Source organism: Labeo rohita, unplaced genomic scaffold (genome assembly GCF_022985175.1).
Source record: "Labeo rohita strain BAU-BD-2019 unplaced genomic scaffold, IGBB_LRoh.1.0 scaffold_101, whole genome shotgun sequence".
Classification (NCBI taxonomy): domain Eukaryota; kingdom Metazoa; phylum Chordata; class Actinopteri; order Cypriniformes; family Cyprinidae; genus Labeo; species Labeo rohita.
Genome location: NW_026127131.1, coordinates 76371 through 97006, shown reverse-complemented (window position 1 = coordinate 97006; position 20636 = coordinate 76371). Strand labels below are relative to the sequence as shown.

General features: G+C 34.5%; 2 protein-coding genes across 2 annotated transcripts; both read right to left on the bottom strand.

Moving 5' to 3' along the window:
* Positions 1-2282: 2282 nt before the first annotated feature.
* LOC127157214 (uncharacterized) lies at positions 2283-8322 on the bottom strand. The gene is given in 7 exon segments (XM_051100456.1): positions 2283-2725; positions 3741-4052; positions 5042-5362; positions 6285-6611; positions 7272-7431; positions 7433-7584; positions 8010-8322. Coding segments are annotated over 7 exon segments (1737 nt in total). The 5' UTR covers positions 8299-8322; the 3' UTR covers positions 2283-2549.
* A 450-nt stretch (positions 8323-8772) lies between these two features.
* LOC127157211 (uncharacterized) lies at positions 8773-19974 on the bottom strand. Its single transcript, XM_051100445.1, has 5 exons — positions 19641-19974; positions 14610-14921; positions 13383-13721; positions 12926-13051; positions 8773-9148 (listed from the first exon to the last, which is right to left on the bottom strand). Exons 1-5 carry the CDS (start codon positions 19780-19782, stop codon positions 8826-8828), a joined length of 1242 nt encoding a protein of 413 aa, XP_050956402.1. The 5' UTR covers positions 19783-19974; the 3' UTR covers positions 8773-8825.
* Positions 19975-20636: the final 662 nt, after the last annotated feature.

The window sequence follows — 20636 nt, the reverse complement described above, 5'->3', positions numbered from 1 at the left end:
TCATTCAGTGAATAATTGATTTTATAGCTCCATTTTCAGTCCCTGATATTTCTGCTTACAACAAACACAACTAGAATTCAAATTATTTTACGGTACTTCTCTTTTTTTTTTAACTGTATCTGGTCATATTCAGTCTACTCTGAAGATTTGATGTAGTGCATTAATCAAAGAAAACATACAGTATGCAGCAAAACATTCAACAGAATTTTTATTTTTTTTTATTTATTATTTGTATTGTAACAGTCACATATAATTGTATAATTAGACACATTGTTTATGCATTGCATTAAAAAAAAAAAAAAAAAAAAAAAAAAAAAAGTTTTTAGAAAACAAAATCTGTATCAGTGTCTGTTCACTTGAGGACAGAAATGATCCAAAATTAAGATCAGTGATATATCAATATTTTACATGAGCATTTATTCATCAAGCAAATGATTTTGTCAAAATTACTAAAATATCATGTTATCATATCACAACTAGGACTGAACAACACACCTTTTCCATCTTAATTTGCTACAAGTGCAATAAAGCTGATTTCAACTGCTTCAGCATGAAAACAAAGGCACTATACACATGAAGAAGATCATGTGATCTCAGCTTTGGAGAAACACTGTGATCAATTCTGACCATCAACACAATCTGATTCTGGCCAATACAATGGTTAGAGAAACACTGCTGTGGTAAAACTTCTTATAAGGCAAGGCAAGTTTATTTATATAGCACATTTCATACACAAAGGTAATTTTGTATGTAAAAGGTAATAATTATGTAAGTGCTTTACATAAAAGGAAGTAGAATAGTCATAAAAACAATAATCACAAAAAAGGAAGTAGAATAATCAAAAACAATAGTCACAACAAAAAAAAAAAAACACTTTTAAAATGATTTAAAAATTGAGATTAAAATTGACAAAAAAAAAAGCATATGATACTTTGACACACACTGTCTATAATCACACAAAATCAAAACTGTGAGAGTCAAACTAATACTGTGCTAAACAGAGTAACAGGAATGACGTGTAACATGAATAAAATGATATTTGAAAGTGTTTGATAAACATGTTTCTTGGTTCTAAAACAATGAAGTTTTACAGCTCAACACAGATTAATTTCTCACTTTCATTGGACGGATTTTAGAGGCTCATAAAAGCAGAAACATGTTTGTGTTGTTGTAGCTGGAGTTGAAATGTTGATGATGTCAGAGTGATTGACACTGGTGGGCGGGTCTTATGTTATTAAAGTGAACTCGTCCCCTCCTCATCATTCACTACATCCAGATTCTCTCCACCCAGCAGCGGCATCACGACAGTCACTGATTCATTCACTCGCTCTTCTGTGGAATCTGAAGGAAAATACAGAGACAATGACAAATTAAAAACAGAAGATGCACTGTTGTGGATTTTGTATTATATGAGATACAACTAAAAAAAAAAAAAAATGACAAGCTTTTACTTTTTTGCACATTTTGTTCATTTGACAGGATCAAAGCACTTTTCTCAAATGAAAATGACATTTATTATATTTGTGAACTCAGTAATGCTTCTATGAACATATGCAAACTGAAATGTAAAGTTTAACTGAATATTTTACACTTCTCTGTAGCATTAAAAGCATTTCTCTCAGGACAGTCACTCTTTAATTCACTTAGTCATTTGTTTGAAATTGAATGAAGCTAAATCACACACATCAGATCATGATGTTGTAAAGTTAAAGATATTCAGCACAAACAACTGAATCTCAACATTATTTTCATTCATCAATGATTTTTCCCTCGCTTCATTTGTGACAGCAGCAGCATATAGAAACAGAGAAATGAAGAGATTATAACAAGTCAGTTAAGTTTCATAAGGATGTCAATATCAGAGGGAGACCAGAGACAATTAATAACAGAGCACACTGTATTTTTAAGAGAACTGCACTCACACATTACCTGGATGTGCTCTCAATGCACACATTAAACAACATTTAAAAAAAAAAAAGCCAAAAATCAACTATTAAGAAGAGAAATGTCTGTCTGAAAGCTGCATGTGCAGGCGGTGTCTCATGTCGCCCCTCAGCACGTTGCGAGCACTAGACAGCTAAATATATTGCCTATGACAGGATCTGCCACTGTACTAATAATGTGACATTAATAACTATATTAGAACTAAATACATGTTTTAATACACATTCAATATTTATAAATACAGGTAAATTATTTATACTTAATCTGTGTATTAATTTCCTGCTCTGCATTAAATAATTTTGAACCAATTTAATAAATTGAGGAAAATGCATAATGAATGTGAAAATACATTTACACACTATAATGTGCACCTTTGCCTATTAAAATTCAGTTCAGTGTAAAACTGTTCATTCAGTGCATCATCACTCTTACACTTGTGTACATTTTACAAAATAAACTGAAAGACAGTTACTTACATTTTATTGAAACACTGAAATCCTTGTACAAGATCTTTCTGCTGCTGCTGATGATCTTTAGTTTATAGGGTCCAGTGTGTTCAGATGAGATGTTTGTGATGGTCAGTGATCCAGTCGTGTTGTTCAGCTTCAGTCTACCTTTGAATCTCTTTTTATCTCCATCACGTGTCTGTCCAGTCCCTCCGCTGATCTGAGCAATGAGATGTTTTTATCTCCAAACATCCACTGAATCTGATCATCCTCCTGTATTTCAGTATGGGGGTTTAGAGTGACAGAATCTCCCTCATTCACTGATTTCTCCTCCACTTCATCCATCACAGCAGCACATAGAAACAAAGAAATTAGGAGATTATAACAAGTCAGTAAAGTTTTATGAAGGATGTGTGTGTGTGTTTGTTTACACATGTACATGCAGTAGTGGTTCTGGTTTATTTGGTGTCCTATATCTAAAAAAAAAAAAAAAAAAAAAAAAAAAAATGTTTCAATATCATTTTGGTCAGTATAAAAACTACAAAACAAAAAGTTTCTACATCATGAAATTTGTATATTCACCATATAACAATGGATTCTTCATTTCTTTACAATTTAAATGCTAAGTTTTATTGAAATTTGTATATTCACCATATAACAATGGATCTTCATTTCTTTAATTTAAATGTTATTTTATTGGTCAATAAAACCATGAGAGAAAAGACTTCAAGAGCAAGAGCACATAGAGATTTGTGAGTGCACACTATCTGATGGAGAGCAGAGCAAATTAATAACACACTGTATATTTGAGAGTGTGTATCTAGTTTTGTGAGTGAAGGAAATCATCCTGCAAGCAGAGAAAACTGTGCTCACACATTATCTGGATGTGCTCTCATGTTAATTAACTCTCAACATTTTGCCATAAATGCCATAAATCAACTATAAAGAAAAGAAATGTCTGTCTGAAAGCTGCATGTGCAGGTGGTGTCTCATGTCGCCCCTCAGCACGTTGCAAGCACTAGACAGCTGATTATATTGCCTATGACAGGATCTGCCACTGTACTAATAATGTGACATTAATAACTATAATATTTTAGAACAAAATACTTGTTTTAATATACAGTCAATATTTATAAATACAGCTCAATTATTTATACTTAACTGGTGTATTAATTTCCTGCTCTGCATTAAATAATTTTGAACCAACTGGAATAAATTGAGGAAAATGCATAATGAATGTGAAAATACAGTTACACACTATAATGTGCACCTTTGCCTATTAAATTCAGTGCATCATCACTCTTACACTTGTGTACATTTTACAAAATAAACTGAAAGACAGTTACTTACATTTTATAAAAACCCAGAATTTCTTGTACAAGATCCCTCTGCTGCTGATGATCTGTAGTTTATAAAGTCCAGTGAGTCCAGTGTGTTCAGTTGAGATGTTTGTGATGGTCAGTGATCCAGTCGTCTTGTCCAGCTTCAGTCTATCTTTGAATCTCTTTTTAGCTCCATCATATATCTTTACAGTCTCTCCTCTGATTTGAGCAATGAGATCGTCTTCATCTCCAAACATCCACAGGATCTGATCATCCCCCTTTATTTCAGTATCAGGGTTTAGAGTGACAGATTTTCCTTCATCCACTAATTTCTCCTCCACTTTATTTGTCACAGCAGCACATAGAAACAAAGAAATTAGGAGATTATAACAAGTCAGTAAAGTTTCATTAAGGATGTGTGTGTGTGTGTGTGTGTGTGTGTGTGTTTACACATGTACATGCAGTAGTGGTTCTGGTTTATTTGGTGTCCTACGCAAAAGAAGACACGTCACTCCCAAAATGTGTAAAGATGCAACATTACATACATTTTATACACTTTTATTGTTGAACGTTATAAACACTTACCTCAAATAACTATTAAATAATAAAAATACCTACAAAACAAAAAGTTGCTACACCCTGAAATTTGTATATTCACCATATAACAATGGATCCTTCATTTCTTTACAATTTAAATGTTATTTTATCAGTCAGTCATGGAAGTCTGATTGGTTAATAGATTCTAGCAACAATAAAAACAAAGAGATTTGTGCACACTATCTGAGGGAGAGCAGAGCAAATTAATAACACACTTTATATTTGAGAGCGTGTTTCTAGTTTTGTGAGTGAAGGAAATACTCCTGCAAGTGGTAAAAAACACCATAAATCAACTATAAAGAAAAGAAGGAAGACATGTCTGAAAGCTGCATGCACAGGCAGTGTCTCATGCCATGACTCAGCGCATTGTGAGCCCTAGACAGCTGATTATATCGACTATGCCAGGATCTGCCACTGTACTAATAATGTGACATTAATAACTATAATATTTAAAAACAAAAAAACATGTTTTAATATACATTAAATATTTATAAATACAGGTAAATTATTTATACTTAATTGGTGTATTAATATCCTGGTCTGCATTAAATAATTTTGAACCAATTGGATAAATTGAGGAAAATGCATATTGAATGTGAAAATACAGTCACACACTATAATGTGCACCTTTGCCTATTAAAATTCAGTTCAGTGTAAAACTGTTCATTCAGTGCATCATCACTCTTACACTTGTGTACATTTTACAAAATAAACTGAAAGACAGTTACTTACGTTGTACTGAAACCTTGAATTCCTTGTACAAGATCCCTCTGCTGCTGCTGATGATCTTTAGTTTATAGAGTCCAGTGTGTTCAGATGAGATGTTTGTGATGGTCAGTGATCCAGTCGTGTTGTTCAGCTTCAGTCTATCTTTGAATCTTTTTTTATCTCCATCACGTGTCTCTCCAGTCCCTCCGCTGATCTGAGCAATGAGATCGTTTTCATCTCCAAACATCCACTGAATCTGATCATCTCTCTGTATTTCAGTATGGGGGTTTAGAGTGACAGAATCTCTCTCATTCACTGATTTCTCCTCCACTTTATTGGTCACAGCTGGACATAGAAACAAAGAAATTAGGAGATTATAACAAGTCAGCAAAGTTTTATGAAGGATGTGTGTGTGCATTTGTTTACACATGTACATGCAGTAGTGGTTCTGGTTTATTTGGTGTCCTATATCTACAAAAAAAAAAAATATCTACAAAACAAAAAGTTTCTACATCATGAAATTTGTATATTCACCATATAACAATGGATTCTTCATTTCTTTACGATTTAAATGTTATTTTATTGATCAATCGTGGAAGTCTGATGGTTAATAGCTTCTAGCAACAATAAAACCATGAGAGAAAAGACTTCTAGAGCAAGAGCACATAGAGATTTGTGAGTGCACACTATCTGATGGAGAGCAGAGCAAATTAATAACACACTGTATATTTGAGAGTGTGTATCTAGTTTTGCGAGTGAAGGAAATCATCCTGCAAGCAGAGAGAACTGCGCTCATGCATTATCTGGATGTGCTCTCATGTTAATTAACTCTCAACATTTTGCCATAAAACGCCATAAATCAACTATAAAGAAAAGAAATGTCTGTCTGAAAGCTGCATGTGCAGGCGGTGTCTCATGTCGCCCCTCAGCACGTTGCAAGCACTAGACAGCTGATTATATTGCCTATGACAGGATCTGACACTGTACTAATAATGTGACATTAATAACTATATTAGAACAAAATACATGTTTTAATATACATTCAATATTTATAAATACAGGTCAATTATTTATACTTAATTTGTGTCTTCATTTCCTGCTCTGGATAAATTGATGAAAATGCATATTGAATGTGAAAATACATTTACACACTATAATGTGCACCTTTGCCTGTTAAAATTCAGTTCAGTGTAAAACTGTTCATTCAGTGCAGCGTCACTCTTACACTTGTGTACATTTTAACAAATAAACAAAGACAGTTACTTACGTTGTATTAAAACAGAGAAATTATTGTACAAGATCCCTCCGCTGCTGCTGATGATCTGTAGTTTATAGAATCCAGTGTGTTCAGTTGAGATGTTTGTGATGGTCAGTGATCCAGTCGTCTTGTCCAGCTTCAGTCTATCTTTGAATCTCTTTCTATCTCCATCGTATGTCTGTTCAGTCCCTCCTCTGATCTGAGCAATGACATTGTTATTATATCCAAACATCCACAGGACCAGATCATCCTCCTGTATTTCTGTATTTTTAGTATCAGGGTTTAGAGTGACAGAATCTCTCTCATTCACTACTTTGTTCTCCACTTTATCTGTCACTGCAGCACATAGAAACAAAGAAATTAGGAGATTATAACACATCAGTAAAGTTTCATTAAGGGTGTGTGTGTGTGTAGTTGTTTTTGCTACATTGTGGGGAACAAATGTCCCCATAAGGATAGTAAAACCTGAAATTTTTGACAATGTGGGGACCGGCCTGCCACATTATTAAAAATAGTAAATGATGTTTATCTGAAAGTGTAATTTAAAAAAATACCATGAATTAACTATAAAGAAAAGGAAGTCAGTCATGTCTGAAAGCTGCATGTGCAGGTGGTGTCTCATGTCGCCCCTCAGCACGTTGTGAGCCTAGACAGCTGATTATATTTCCTATGCCAGGATCTGCCATTGTACTGATTATGTGACATTAATAATATTTTAGAACAAAATACTTGTTTTAAAATACATTCAATATTTATAAATACAGGTAAATAATTTATACTTAATTGGTATGTTCATTTCCTGTTCTGCATTAAACAATTTTGAACCAACTGGATAAATTGATGAAAATGCATATTGAATGTGAAAATACAGTCACACACTATAATGTGCACCTTTGCCTATTAAAATTCAGTTCAGTGTAAAACTGTTCATTCAGTGCATCATCACTCTTACACTTGTGTACATTTTACAAAATAAACTGAAAGACAGTTACTTACATTCTGTTGAAACCTTGAATTTCTTGTACAAGATCCCTCTGCTGCTGCTGCTGATCTGTAGTTTATAGAGTCCAGTGTGTTCAGTTGAGATGTTTGTGATGGTCAGTGATCCAGTCATATTGTCCAGCTTCAGTCTATCTTTAAATCTCTCATTAGCACCATCATATGTCATCTCCAGTCCCTCCTTTGATTTGAGCAATGAGATCGTCTTCATCTCCAAACATCCACAGGATCTGATCATCTCTTTGTATTTCAGTATCAGGGTTTAGAGTGACAGATTCTCCCTCATTCACTGATTTCTCCTCCACTTTATCTGTCACAGCAGCACATAGAAATCAGAGAAAAACAAAGACAAATTTTTCTTTAGATCAAGTGTGTTGATGTAATCAGAGTTTGAAATGACTAAATCATAATTCAGATGCTGTTTTATCAGTCTGAAATAAAGACAGTTTGCGGTTTTCTTAAACAGAAATTTAATAGTACTGTGTATTAGCTTCAGATTTGATAACTCAAACCCTTTTGAGACAGCAGCAGAACATAGTTTATTTCACAATGTAGTTCAAAAGGGAGATTTCAAAACTTGATTCACATATTTCTAAAATATAAAATGATCTACAGATCAAACTCTGAATGAACATTAGTCAGTTTGAGCTGAATTACATGCAGAAGAACAAAATTATGGAGCAAAACTGCCAATGAAGATCTGTGATCATTATTATACTGACTTGAGCTACTCACCTTTGACAGTGACAATAAATGACTGGTCTAAAACACCACTACTGGATATGATCTGTAGTTTATAGAGTCCAGAGTGTGCAGTTCTGGTGTTTCTGATGGTCAGAGATCCCGTCTTTTTGTTCAGCTTCAGTCTGTCTTTGAATCTCCCACCAGCAACACGATCATATGTAAAGATCTCTCCGGTCTCTCTTTTGAACATGAGCAGCTCTTTATCTTCAAACAGCCACAGTATCAAATCATCTTTGTTTATTTCAGCAGCAGGCTCTAGAGTGACAGATTCTCCCTCCATCACTTCTATCTCCTCTCTTCATGTGTGAGAACAGTGCACAGAAAGACAGAAATACACAGATGCCATTAGATCAAGTATGTGTGCATGTGAACAACAGAGTTTGAAATGAATCCACACAGATCATACAGATGCTGTTTTATCAGTGCTGATCTTTACACTGCTGTGTGAAAAGTTTGTACTGAAAATGAAATTCTATACAAAAACTTTATTAAATACAGCATGATCGTTCTGTGCACAGGAAATGCATCAGATAACTAGCACATAAACACTGTGTAGAAACTTTTACGCTGTAATTTCATTTTTGGCAGCTTTGTCACTATATGTGGTTATATGACAATAGACAAATGACAAAGATTTTATAAACAAACTTTATAATAACCAAAGACAGAAACACACTAAAGACAGAAATGATCTGAAAAACTCTGAAAGGAGTCTAAAGATTATTCAGTTTGAGTTAAATTCACTTCTGGAAAAAAAAAAAAAAAAAAAAAAAAAAAATGAATGAATGATGAAGAATGTGATCATTATTAAACTGACTGGAGTGACTCACCATTGACAGAAACTTGGAATCTTTTGTTTAAGGTTTTTCTGCCTCTTCTGATCTTCAGAGTATAAAGTCCAGTGTGTTGAATTTTGATCCACATGATGGTCAGTGATCCAGTCGTCTTGTCCAGCTTGAATCTGTTCTTGAATATCACACCAGGACCATCATATGTAATCATCTCTCCAGTCTCTTTTTTGATTTCAGCTATGAGAGTGTCTTCAGCTCCAAACAGCCACTGTATCTCATCACTTGTCTGTATTTCAGTATCAGGGTTTAGAGTGACATCATCTCCCAGAAACACTGACCCTGACAGCAGCACAAAGAAACAAAAAAATAAGAAGATAATTACTGAGTTTGCATGAACATGTCATTATCATTTAAAAACTAAGGATACTGTGTGATTCTTCATAGGTGCTTCTAATAATCACTTCATCTTCTGGATGACTTTAATTAAACATCTGTAACAATTTGCAAAACAAATGTTGCACGTTAACATGAATTGACTGATTAATAAATTATTTTCCACTGAAAAATTAGATTTTAGAAAAAGAAAAAAAAAAACACACACACACAACAAAACTTTTTAAACTGTTCTTATATGTAAATACTAATATGCATATTTTATATTATCATATAACCAAATATAACATTGTTTACTCGCCCTCATTCATCTTATGAATGAGCAGATTTTGAAGAATCGTCATGCAGCTCTTTCCATGTAATGACAGCTCATAACAGCCTTCAAAAAGTTGCCTCCACAAATGACATTAAAGGGCAGTAAGTCTTCTGAACTCACACAGCAGCTTTATGTGCGGTTTAAGTGTTTGTTTTCTGAAACTCGTCGCTGTAATCCACAAATATTATCTTTCATACTCAGACACATGTGTCGAGTTCACCTATGAAACATTCAGTCAACTAATTCCTTCTTTCATGTTTGTAGCTCAAATATCTTTTGTTTTGCAGTTCAGAGCTTTAGTGAACGGGAAGATGATCAGTGAATAATTACTCAAATTTCTTTCTGTTCACACACATCACATGATTTGAGAAAACTTTTGGTGTGTTCGACATGAACTACAGCTACAGATGGCGATCAACGAGAATAGCCGAGTGCAGTCGGGGGCAGAGTTGAAAACCGAGCCGTCAAGTCAGACACTTATCAGTCGAACAAGAATAATGTTCAACATAAACATATTCTATTTAAACAGTAATAAAGTGGGGTTATTTATGCTTTTATCAGTGTATTATGACAAATGTAACTCAATATAACATTGCGACTACAGTAAAAACACTTTTACTGTTCTAAAAACACAGATTTGTGAGCATTATTGGACTTGAGGATGTTAGAATAAACCCAAAACACACGTGATCGTTGTCATGCAGTGAATCTGACCAGTCGTGAAACAGCCGTGTCATCATCAGAGCTCCTGCAGCCGCTCTGAAGAAACTGCGCCGGCTTTCTAGGCTCACATATACAGCTCTCTCTCTAGCAGTCAACAATAATATTTGCAAGACTGCTGATATTATGCTTTTCAATTTTTTTATGGAAAAATAAAACCCATTATATTAAGAAATCTGTGGTTATGAACACAACTGAAAATGGAGGATTGAACTTCTTAGATTTTACCACTCTTAGATATACTTTTAAAGTTAACTGGATCAAACAATTAAAAAAAAAAACAGTATATGAAACATCATTCCTCATTGTATTTTTCACAGGTTGGAGGTCTTCATTTTCTTTTGCTTTGTAACTACAGCATTTCTAAACTTCCATTAAAGTTATCCAATTTTCACAAACAAATGCTTCTCCCCTGAAATTTAATTTATAAACAATTTCTCACCTAATAGATGTTTTATATGGAATAATAAACATATCTTATATAAATCTAAAAGTTTTTTGAAAATTGCTTTTCTAATGATATAGTTTTGGTGAGCCAACTTTTCAACCAAGGTCTTCTGTTCACTTATTCTGAATTTTTGTCTAAATTTAAAATCCCAATCACTCCTAAAGAATATGCTGTAGTTATGGATGTTTTCCCCTCTGGGCTAAAAATGCTTTGTAAAAATACATGTCCCCAATCTTCTCTGCAGTCTTTAGATCCTGTTGACACTGCTGTTGTTCGAGTTTGTTTTTCTTCTTCCTCAAGCACAATAATCAGCAGGTTCGGGCCCTTTTTCAAAGGGATGTTGTCTCTAGACTTTCTGGAACAGCTGTGTTGATGGTTTGATATGGCATCAAATCTGGAAACTACCTCATAAATATTTAGTCACAAATAAAGTAAAAAAAAATTCTTTCAAACTCATTCATAAATACTATCCCTGTAACTATTTCCTTGCAAACAGATTTAACTGTGATATTGATACACTATGTACACTTTGTGGTCTACACAGAAACAATTTTGATTTATTTTGGAGTTACTCTTTACTCAGTCAAACTGTTCAGATTTCTGCTCCCTTGTTAGAGATCATATCATGCCCAGCTTTCAACTTTGTTTTGAAAATGTTTTGTTTGGTTTTTTCACTTTATGACATGTCATTCCATAAGGAATATTATTTGATTAATCGGTTACTTTTGCTGGCAAAGTTTAGTATACATAAATGCAAGTATAGTGATTATAAACCATCATTTCTCATTTTAAAATCAGAAGTTAAGCAATACCTAAAATCTACTTACAATCTGACAAGAAAGCTAATATAGGTACACATTTTCATGTTTTCATGTAATTTTCTTATAAAATATTTTATTTTATTTTATTTATTTTTTTTTTTTTTTTTTCCCTAATTCATTGTAATTTTGTATTTTGACATCTTTGTTGTGACTTTGTGTTTGTGTTCACCTGCTGGCTATTGTAAAATGCAGAATTTGAGTGATTCAATACAAAAAAAAAAAAAAAGTGAAAAAAAGTGACAGTAACATGGCACCAGCGCCATCTCAAGTTGGACAAAAATTTCTAACCGGCATGCACTGCTTTAAGTCAGAATTTAATCGAGCTGCACAGCGCTGCGTTAAGTCGAACACACCTACTGAATATAGAAAACGAGTCACGTGATACTTTTATGACAGATGAAACTTAATTACTTAACTAAATACTTAAAACCGACTGACAGACATGATTAATAAAAACTGTTGTTGAATAGAAAAGATTTCCATAATGTTAATCCAAATATCTAATTTTGCATTTGACAGAACAAATAAAGTCATACATGTTTGCAGTGACATAAACATGCATAAATAACACAATTTATGTTTTAGAATAAACTATCCCTTAATAGGAATAAATAAAATACACTGACCAGATATGTGGAGATATATTAGTTAAATTATAAACATGAGTGTCATTTACAGTAGACAACAAACACTCTCTCCATATCATTTTCTTGGTTTTCAGTTTAGAGTTTTCATATTTATAGTCTATGGCAGTGGTTCTCAATCCTGGTCCTGGGCGTCCACTGCTCTGCACATTTTTCATGTCTCTCTTATTAAACACACCTGATTGAGATCATCAGCTCATTAGTTCAGTTCATGGATCTCTCTCCTAATGAATTAATGATCTCAATCAGGTGTGTTAAATAAGGGAGACATTAAAACTGTGCAGAGCAGTGGAGCCCCAGGACCAGGATTGAGAACCACTGGTCTATGATGTTTAAATGAACAAGGTGAATGAAGCCACACATAATGATAAAAACACAAACATATCTGTGATGTGCTATGAAGACTCAGGCAGCCCAGATAAAACTCAAAATGAAAGACTGAATGAGTATGATTTTAGGCCAGTTTCAGCTAAATATATCAGCCTTCAATAGAAGAACAAACTATATAAACAATCAGACCATCAAAAAACATCTTAAATTCAGCATTTTACACAGACAAAGATTCAGTAATTAGCGTATTAATGTACTTTAGCTCAATACTAGAGGAAAAAAAAAAAAAAAAAACACTTCATTATTTACTGCATCAATTAAAAGCAGAACTTGTGTTTAAAGTAGAAATGTTGACTGTGGAAAAACCATATACATTTAAACTCTACTGAACCACAACAAAGCTCAATGTTTTTTTTTTCTTGCTGTATCAACTGTAATACTTACATGTTTCACTTGGTAGTTGAGAGATCCTGGGGCGGAAGTAATAAAACACACCAGCAGCTACAGCTGCAGCCACCAGCAGAACAACAACAACAATCCCTGCTGCAGCACCTGGAGACACACCTGGTTCTGTAATGATAAAGAGAGACAGTCATTAGTGTGAATGTGTGTCTGATCTATAACAAACACTAGAAACATCAGCACTATATAACCTGAGTGTGTAGTTGGTAAGTACATCTTATTGTTAATGATTGTGATAATTACATACAAACATTAAAACAGTGTTGAAGATTAAACTAATTAAATATGTTAACATTGTTATTATAAGCCTGACAATAATCATTATTTATTACGGATATATTCACAGGTGTCAGTAATTAAGACATATAAAGTTTTAACTAATACAATTATTCACAGACAGCTGATAAACAATCAGTACAATCAGACTTGATTTACTCACCACTGACAGTAACAGTGAATCTCTTGTATAAAGTCTGTTTGTTGCTGCTGATTTTTACTTGATAAAGTCCAGAGTCTGTGGTTCTGCTGTTTGTGATGATCAGAGATCCAGTCTGATGATCCAGCTGCAGTCTGTCTCTGAATCTCTCATCAGTGTTATATAATGGTGGGCTCTTGGCCTCTATGTCATGTTTAGCTATGAGTTTTCCTTCATAGCCAGACCTCCACACTATCAGCTCATCTCCATGTATTTGAGGAACATGAAGAGTGACAGGATCTCCCTCTATCACTGACACAATCTTCATTTCAGCTTCATCAACACTAATAACAGATGGAGACTCTACAAGAAACAGATTCACAGACAGAGAATAAAATATTAAACACTGTTACTGGCACTAAAATATGAAACTTTACAGTCAGTTAATTTAGATTATGGCATGTAGGAGACATATATTCACTGGTTTATGGTATTAATCTAATTTAAATACTGTATTTAATTTTCTTTAAAAGCATTTCTTTATTTAAATGTACTCATTATTTAACATACACACACACTTATTTATTTGTGTGTTGATTGTGTCTGCTCTGCATAATAAAATTAACAAAGGAGCACAAACCAATGAGATTGATGGCAAGCAGAAACACTCAATGACATGCTCACACTCAAGCATTCAAACAAACTGATAGACCAAATTTTTACACACTGTTTTGTGAGATTTGCATGTGTTTTGTTGGAAATAGACCTGACAGAGAAGCATTAACATCTAGCAATAGCATGTGTTGACTGAGCATGAGTAAGATTCAGCTCCTGTCTGCCTTCACTGTGGATTACATGTTTGCTAAAACAAGGCATATGTAACTAAAGTAATCAGTTTGAAATGTACACCAGTTATTTGTTGAATAATTTGATGAGTCGTCTTATTTCATGTGACAGCACAGGAACATTTCACTACTTGAATCACTGCATTTGTCCATGTTCAACAATTGCTCCTGCTTTGAATTATTTTAATACTAAAACCAGTGGAATTACACTAAAAAAATATCCAGCCATATTTACATAGTTATGGGTCTTCTGTGTTTGCTTTTGAGTTGGTTTTCACTGTTTCTAGATTAGTTTCCTATGTCTGTGTTCATTGTTTTCTATGGCTTTTCAACGGAGTTTAAATCTCAGTTTAATTAACAATAAACTTCAAAATGTCTAACTATTTAAAAATATGTCTATCCTCACCAGAGACAGTAACAGTAAATTCCTGATTTGAGGTTCCATTCCTGTGGTCAATCCGTAGTTTATAACGTCCAGAGTCATTGATCCTCATGTTACTGATGGTCAGAGATCCAGTCTGACTCAGCTGCAGTCTGCCTTTGAATCTCTCAGAGGGAAATGAGATCCCCTTTTCATCAATTTGGGCAATCTTTAAATCTGCCTCTCCAAACCACCAGCGTATCTCAATAACTTGAGTAGGATCAGAGTTTAGAGTGACAGAATCTCCCTCCATCACTGACACCAACTTCACTTCACCTTTATCAGCACCAAACACAACTGCAGAACAAACAGAAAGAGTTTCCCAGAGATTAAACTTATATAACTCTGCTTATAATGTTAATGAACAGACCTACAGTAAATGAGATCAGTCATGTCAAAAAAAAAAACAAAAAACAAAAACAATTACACTTATTCTAAGGCCCCTATTATGCCCCTATTATAAAGTGTTGCACAGAAACAATTCTAAATTCAATCTTACGATTATCTCTCAAATATATAAATGTGAGTCAGCTCCAATAGCCTCATGGTTGGCCCATCGACATAAAGCCATTGCACTGCGGGCGACCCGAGTTCGAATCCCAGTTTGTGGACGTTTGCCGATCCCACCCCCTTCTCTCTGTCCCACTTCGCTTCCTGTCCAACTACACTATCCTATCCAAATAAAGGCATATAAAATGGCAAAAATAAATCTTTAAAAAAATAAATAAATGTGTATGTGAGACTCATAGAATTAACTTATGCACAGAAAATGCAAGTACACCTGTCTTTCAGATGTGAAATCTATGAATTTCAAATTATCTTGAACTTGTGCACATCAAAAAATGCTTGAATTAAATCAGGTAATAAATAAAAGATTTGCTTAATATCACAGCCACAGGCCTAATGTGTGAACAGACGTTTGATTGTTTAGTTCCGTCCTCTGTCACTACAGTTCAACAGGGCTTTCATATTGCCTGCTCTGTAGCTCCTCCGCATGAGCATGATCTCTCCTAAATGCAAAAATGCATCACAAGGTAAGTTTCCATTACCCTTCAAGATGCGCAAATTTAAACTGAGAATTGAAAATATGCCTAATGGAAACGCACCAATTTTGCAAAACCCCCCCATATAATCGCAAAAAAGTTTTTACGCTCAGGAGGTGGTTTTTCAGGCAATTTGAAAAAGGAATATTTCGCAAACGCAAATGAAACTGCTTTTTCGCATTTACAGGTCACATGGCGTATGTAAAAAGTCAAATGATAATTTCTTCAATGTTCTATAAACTCCAAGAAACACTTCGCAAGTATCCGCTCTTAAGTATAAGGGGCTTTCTCTTATATTAATGCTTAGACCATGTACGCTGCACACATCTGTGCCACGTAACGGCTCCTACAAGGTCACCGAAGCTGATGTTAGGCTATGTTTATACCAGCAGCGTCACACGTTTCTGAAGGCTCTCCCCACTGCGTCTGTAAAGATACACGTATACGCCTCTTTTGATTAAATGAAGCCAAATCGCACAAAAATCCATTGCCATGACTTATCGCGAGAGGAACAAATTCTGTTTTAGTCGCATAACCTCATTGTCATTTTGAAATACTTTATCAACGTTTCGCACAAATCTGTAAAGGAAACGCACCTACACTGATAACCAAAGCAATGGCCGGGACAAAAATACATGCAACAGCATCCTCAGTGATTTAATTCTGGGAGAAGGGTATGGCAGACATGCATTTTCAGATGTGCACTCTCGGACTTGCACTCTCAGACACCTGCACTTCCGGAATTGACATCACTTGCAGTCTATTTTATTTTTCATTTAATTCTATTTATTTATTATTTCCTCTATATTGAAAAGATGAGTTTTGTTGATAATGATTTTATTTGTGTGATTCTGTGTCAAATATATAAGAATTTGACACAGAAGATAATGCAGCTTCAAAAAACAGAATGGCATTATAAAGGTTAAAAAATTCCCACAAAAGGTAATAAATTATTTTAAACTTGTTTGAAAATATTAATGTCCTTGGCTAGATGTTTAATCCTTCTTTGCTTAGTGATTGTTTGGTACACCTAATTCACTGATCATCGCAAAATAAAAATAAGGTTTTACCTTAGAATTGGGTTCTCTTAATAACAAGGACAAGACCAGAAAAATAAGTCATACTTATATAAGGTTTTTTGGGGGGGATGGGTCTGGTTAGGGGAGCCCCCAAGAGCTTTGATACAATTCGAACACTGATTAAAACAAATTTAATAGCGTACAGGACATCCAGGATCATGCAAGTGATCTGTAGGAGATAGACAAAACCTGCGAATCCATGCAGAACATGAATGCAATGCGCAAAGTCTCGCTTTCCTCCTGTAGAAAACCATTAACACTTAATATGGCTTAATGTATTAAGATACATTAAGTGCCATTAAAAAACAAATTTGATGTACAATTTATTCATTCAATGTACTTCAAGGCAAGCATTGGACCATCAATACAATGCGCAAACTTTCACTTGTATACCTACTTGCCCAACAAAGGCTTAATGTGGCAAAATGGACTAAGATGATAAAGACCAAATTCGGTATAAACCTTATTGTTGTCAAACGATATACCAGCAGATATGAATGCGCCCTAAGACATTCATTAAGTGATATTAAAAGGACCAACTCCATATAGGCAAGCAGACATGCCTAGAATACAGTGCATTAAACAGACGTTTTCCTCCCGAAGAAAATCAATACAAGTAAAAAACACAAAACATAGCATAATGGACAAAGACAATGATATAAAAGAGCTGCAGAGATTATTCTATATAGGAAAACACAAATAAACACGGCGTTCTGTTTATTCTGGTCTCACCTGCTTGTTTGTAGTTGTTTTAATAATGAAGAGGAGCATATATTGACTTTAGTCTATTATCTTAGTCCACATTATGCCAGGTTCTGCATTATATTAATAAACCGTATATTAAATTTGATCATTTAATAGCATAATCTTAATACATCAAGCCACATTAAGTGTTAATGGTTTTTTACAGGAGGAAAATGCATAACGAGACCCTGTACGTTATTAAATTTGTTTTAATCGTTCAACCACCACAGCATCTTGTCTCCATTGGCAACACGCACCATTTGTGTTGATTGCAAGTGAAGTCACAGGTAGCTGAGAGTGCAGGTGGTGATTGCGGAAGAAGAAGAAGAAGAAGAAGGAGAAGAGGAAGAAGAAGAAGAAGAAGAAGAGGAGGAAGAAGAAGAATAAGTAGTTATCTGAGAGTGCAAACCTGAAAATGCAAGTGTGTCTGCAGCCAGACCCTATTGGAATTCTGAAACCGATCATTGCCAAACTACCACAGAAAGCATGCGACCTGAGCAAGACCTAGTTCACGGACCAAAAGCGTACATGTAAACTTTATTGCCATGGCCCTAGCCTGGCCCTTGTCTGACAGCTTATCAGAATTATTGGCCCGAGTCCAAACCTAGCCAGCCTTGTATCTTTGTTAATTAAAATACTACAATTAAAACTCAATGACGTGTGAATAAAAAAAATTAAAACAACTACCAATGAACAAGGCCCAGTGCAATTCATTAAAGTGTACGCGATACAAAAAATTCGCAAATTTGCACCACTACACTTTAAAAATTACATTAATGTGCGGTATTTTGTTCTAACAGAGACATATCTGTGAATACAAATGTTATAGTTTGTATTAAAGCATCACAGTTTGTGCATGTAGCAATTAAAATGTTCATTTGTGGATCAGACGACATGCGTGCATTCATTCACATCTCTTCTGAATTGATTCTATTTGATTCATTTGAATTTTAAGACTTTCGTTCCGCCCTTTTTAGCCTTGCCCAATCCACACACACACAGCTCGTGATCCACGCACAAATGAACATTTTAATCACCACATGCATAAACTGTGATACTTTAATGCAAATTATAACATTTTCACATCAGTGTAGTGACGCAAATTTGCGATTTTTTTTTTTATTGCGTACACGTTAATGAATTACACTGAGACTTGTTCATTGGTAGTTGTGTGTGTGCGTTGTGAAATGGTGTAAACTGCGAAAATCAAGTCTCAAAATCCAAATGAACTGAACAAGATTGACTCGAGCAAGACCTCAATAAATGCACGCGTCACCTGATCCACACATGGACTGATTCCTTTTTGCATGAGCAATTTATGATATATTAATAGAACAGAACTTTTTTATTCACAAACATGTCTGTATTTGTACAAATCGCTGCACAATCATTTAATCCCGAATTCCACAGACTCAAATTGAAAGGCATTTGTTTGTGGATTGTAAGATACATGCATAAAATTGATCCAGTACATGGATAATTGTGCGTGCATCTATTAATCGTTTTGAGTCTAATATCATCCCATACATTTGCACATTTTTTAACAATGTGCACATGCATGTTTGTGTTCTATAAGGAAAACACAATAAAGGTGCAATGAAAAAATACGCTGGTCTAATTTGTTGGTATATTAAACACTATTTACTATTTAGGAGGTGAGTTTTGATGCAAGTAAAAATGAAGAACAACATGTTGTCATTGTATTGTGCAAAATACACATTTTGGAAACTCTACCGCTGCACACACGCGCCACCTTGCTAGTGACATATGCTTATAAAATTCACAAATAATCTTTACAAGGACACCCCAATGAACAAAACATCTGAAATGACACATTTTGTGTAAGAATTTTTTTGACCACCAGATGGCGGAGTAGAGAACTGTACCAAAAGCTTCCAAGCATTAACGCAGTTTGTTGTAAAAACCTCGTTCGGCACATCCCTAGTAATCGTGTATGTGTAATCCACATAAGTAAATGTGATCATATTTAATAAGGTAATATTACAGTACAATCAGAGCACAGATTAATGTGATTATTGTTAACAAGGTAATAAAGGAATGAATAAGAAAATATCAGCCACTGAACACTGGTTTCCAGCGTCAAAGTGAAACCGAAAGTGTTAAAAAATAAACAAAAACTGCGTACTTACCGCACATCAGTAGTAAAATCTCAAATAATATGAAAGTGATCTTCATATTGTTAAAGATTTCTGCAAAACCAAATTTCGATGGATACGAATAATACTTGTTTTGTTTCTGAACCGCACCCACTTCGTCGGTTAAGCACGACATTAACAAACACCACTAAATACATAAAGATTTTTATACGGAGTTTGCGTGACTACTTAACTTTCATGACGTTTTATGTTATACTATAGCAGTGTTCACGTTTTGAAATCTGGAAGATTGCAGCAAAACGCTGAAGACGCTAATGGCGGAGATTGAGATTCTTCTTCCGCTTCTTAATCGTTTTTTAGTTTCTTCTTCTTCTTCTTCTTCTTCTTCTTCTTCTTCTTCTTCTTCTTCTTCTTTTGAGTTTAACGGCGGCTTGTATCCGTAAGCGTTGCACTACCGCCACCTTCTGGTTGATTCTCCTCTGATGTTTCTCCGCTCTATTTCCAGATTATTTTCTACACAGATTATATTCTACACATCAAACCAGTATTAACTAAATTACAAATATTTTTCTTGCCTTGCCCAATCACCCCACTTTTCAGTACATCTTTTATCTCTGCCCCAACCAACCCATCTTTTCTTAATTCTTCCATCATTTTTCTCATTTGTTCTTCAAATCTTCTGCAATTTAGAAGTACATGTTCTATGGTTTCTAATGTCTTACAAACCTCACAAAAACCAGTAGGATGCTTCCCTATAATGTATAATGTACTATTCAGGTTACTGTGTCCAATTCTTGTCATCACTATTTCCAATCTTTTAGTCCTTTTAGTCCCTTCCCAGTTCCTCTCAGTTCCAACTTTATTTTGAATACCATACAAATGTCTCCCTTTGATTTCCCTATCCCACTGCTGTTGCCATTCTCTCACAGCTTCTTTCCAAACTATACTTTTCCCTTCAGCCTTTGACATCTTTATATTTTCTTCAATATTATCTTTTTTAGTTGCTTGTTGAGCTAACTTATCCACCCT